The following is a 1,003-nucleotide window of genomic DNA, read 5'->3' as shown; positions in this document are numbered from 1 at the left end:
TAATGATTTTAAAAAATCTTCTTGTAGAGACACATACTGAAATATTTACAGATGACATGATGACTGCAGTGTGCTTCAAAATAAGAGAAGCAGAAAGTGAGCGTAAGAATAAATGAAACAAGATTGACCATAAATTGATAACTGTAGAAGCTGAGGGATAGTTTACATGGGAGTTCCTTACACTATGCTCTTTACTTTTGAATATTTTTGAAATTTACAATAATCAAAAGTTGAACAAGACAACAAAAAATGTTAAGAGTTGAAAAGGGACTCTAGGTCAATTCTCTGACTTCACTGATGGCAACACGGCACAGAGCTATTAAATAACTTGTTCAGGATGATGCTTACCCCTGCTAGAGTTTTTACACCAACAGAATCAATAAAATTGACTTGTGTAAAATCCAGAATGACGGTGTGGACGTTTTCCAATGGAGGCATAAATCTTTGCAGTTCTTCAGGAAATGTGCTCTTGATTACTACTGGGGGATATTTTATTTCTTCCTCTTCTTCTTCAGGCTTGGTACCATCTTCTGCATCTACTTCTGCATCCTATGTCAAAAATTAAATCATACCAGCATTCTATGAACAACTCACATTTTGGTTCTGAGAAAGAGTTTTAAGGAAAAATTAGTCCTCATAATCTCAAGCCACTGACTATACCAGGTCTCTTCTAAAATATTTGCCATATTCCAACTTTGTAATGTGACAAAGGATGTGTATATAATATTCAATTTTAGCTCAGTTTCTTGTTTTCTCTTTCCTCCTCCTTTTTTGTCCGATGAAATCCTCTTTCCTTAGTCATCATATCCATTTTCCCCTAAACTTCTAAAATAATTCCATAACTTCAGCATGATAGACCATAAGTTACCATAAGCCTGAACATCAAAAACTAGCCTTTGAGCTTTTTTATACTCAAAGCTGAATGAATCTATGACAAAGTAAAATTTATTAAGGAACTGCGTGATTTTTACTCTTTTTTTTTAAGATTTTTTTAAATTGGGGA

General features: G+C 33.6%; 1 protein-coding gene across 1 annotated transcript in view; it reads right to left on the bottom strand.

The window, feature by feature from the left end:
• Positions 1-1,003, bottom strand: part of SLC26A5 (solute carrier family 26 member 5) — a 32,548-nt gene that overhangs the window by 5,448 nt on the left and 26,097 nt on the right. Inside the window, exon 9 of the mRNA XM_019655109.1 lies at positions 349-549. Coding sequence (XP_019510654.1) covers positions 349-549 — 201 coding nt within the window. The remainder of the gene's footprint in view (positions 1-348; positions 550-1,003) is intronic.

This window comes from Hipposideros armiger, unplaced genomic scaffold (assembly GCF_001890085.2).
Source record: "Hipposideros armiger isolate ML-2016 unplaced genomic scaffold, ASM189008v1 scaffold_236, whole genome shotgun sequence".
Lineage (NCBI taxonomy): Eukaryota > Metazoa > Chordata > Mammalia > Chiroptera > Hipposideridae > Hipposideros > Hipposideros armiger.
This window is presented reverse-complemented; position numbering and strand designations above follow the sequence as displayed.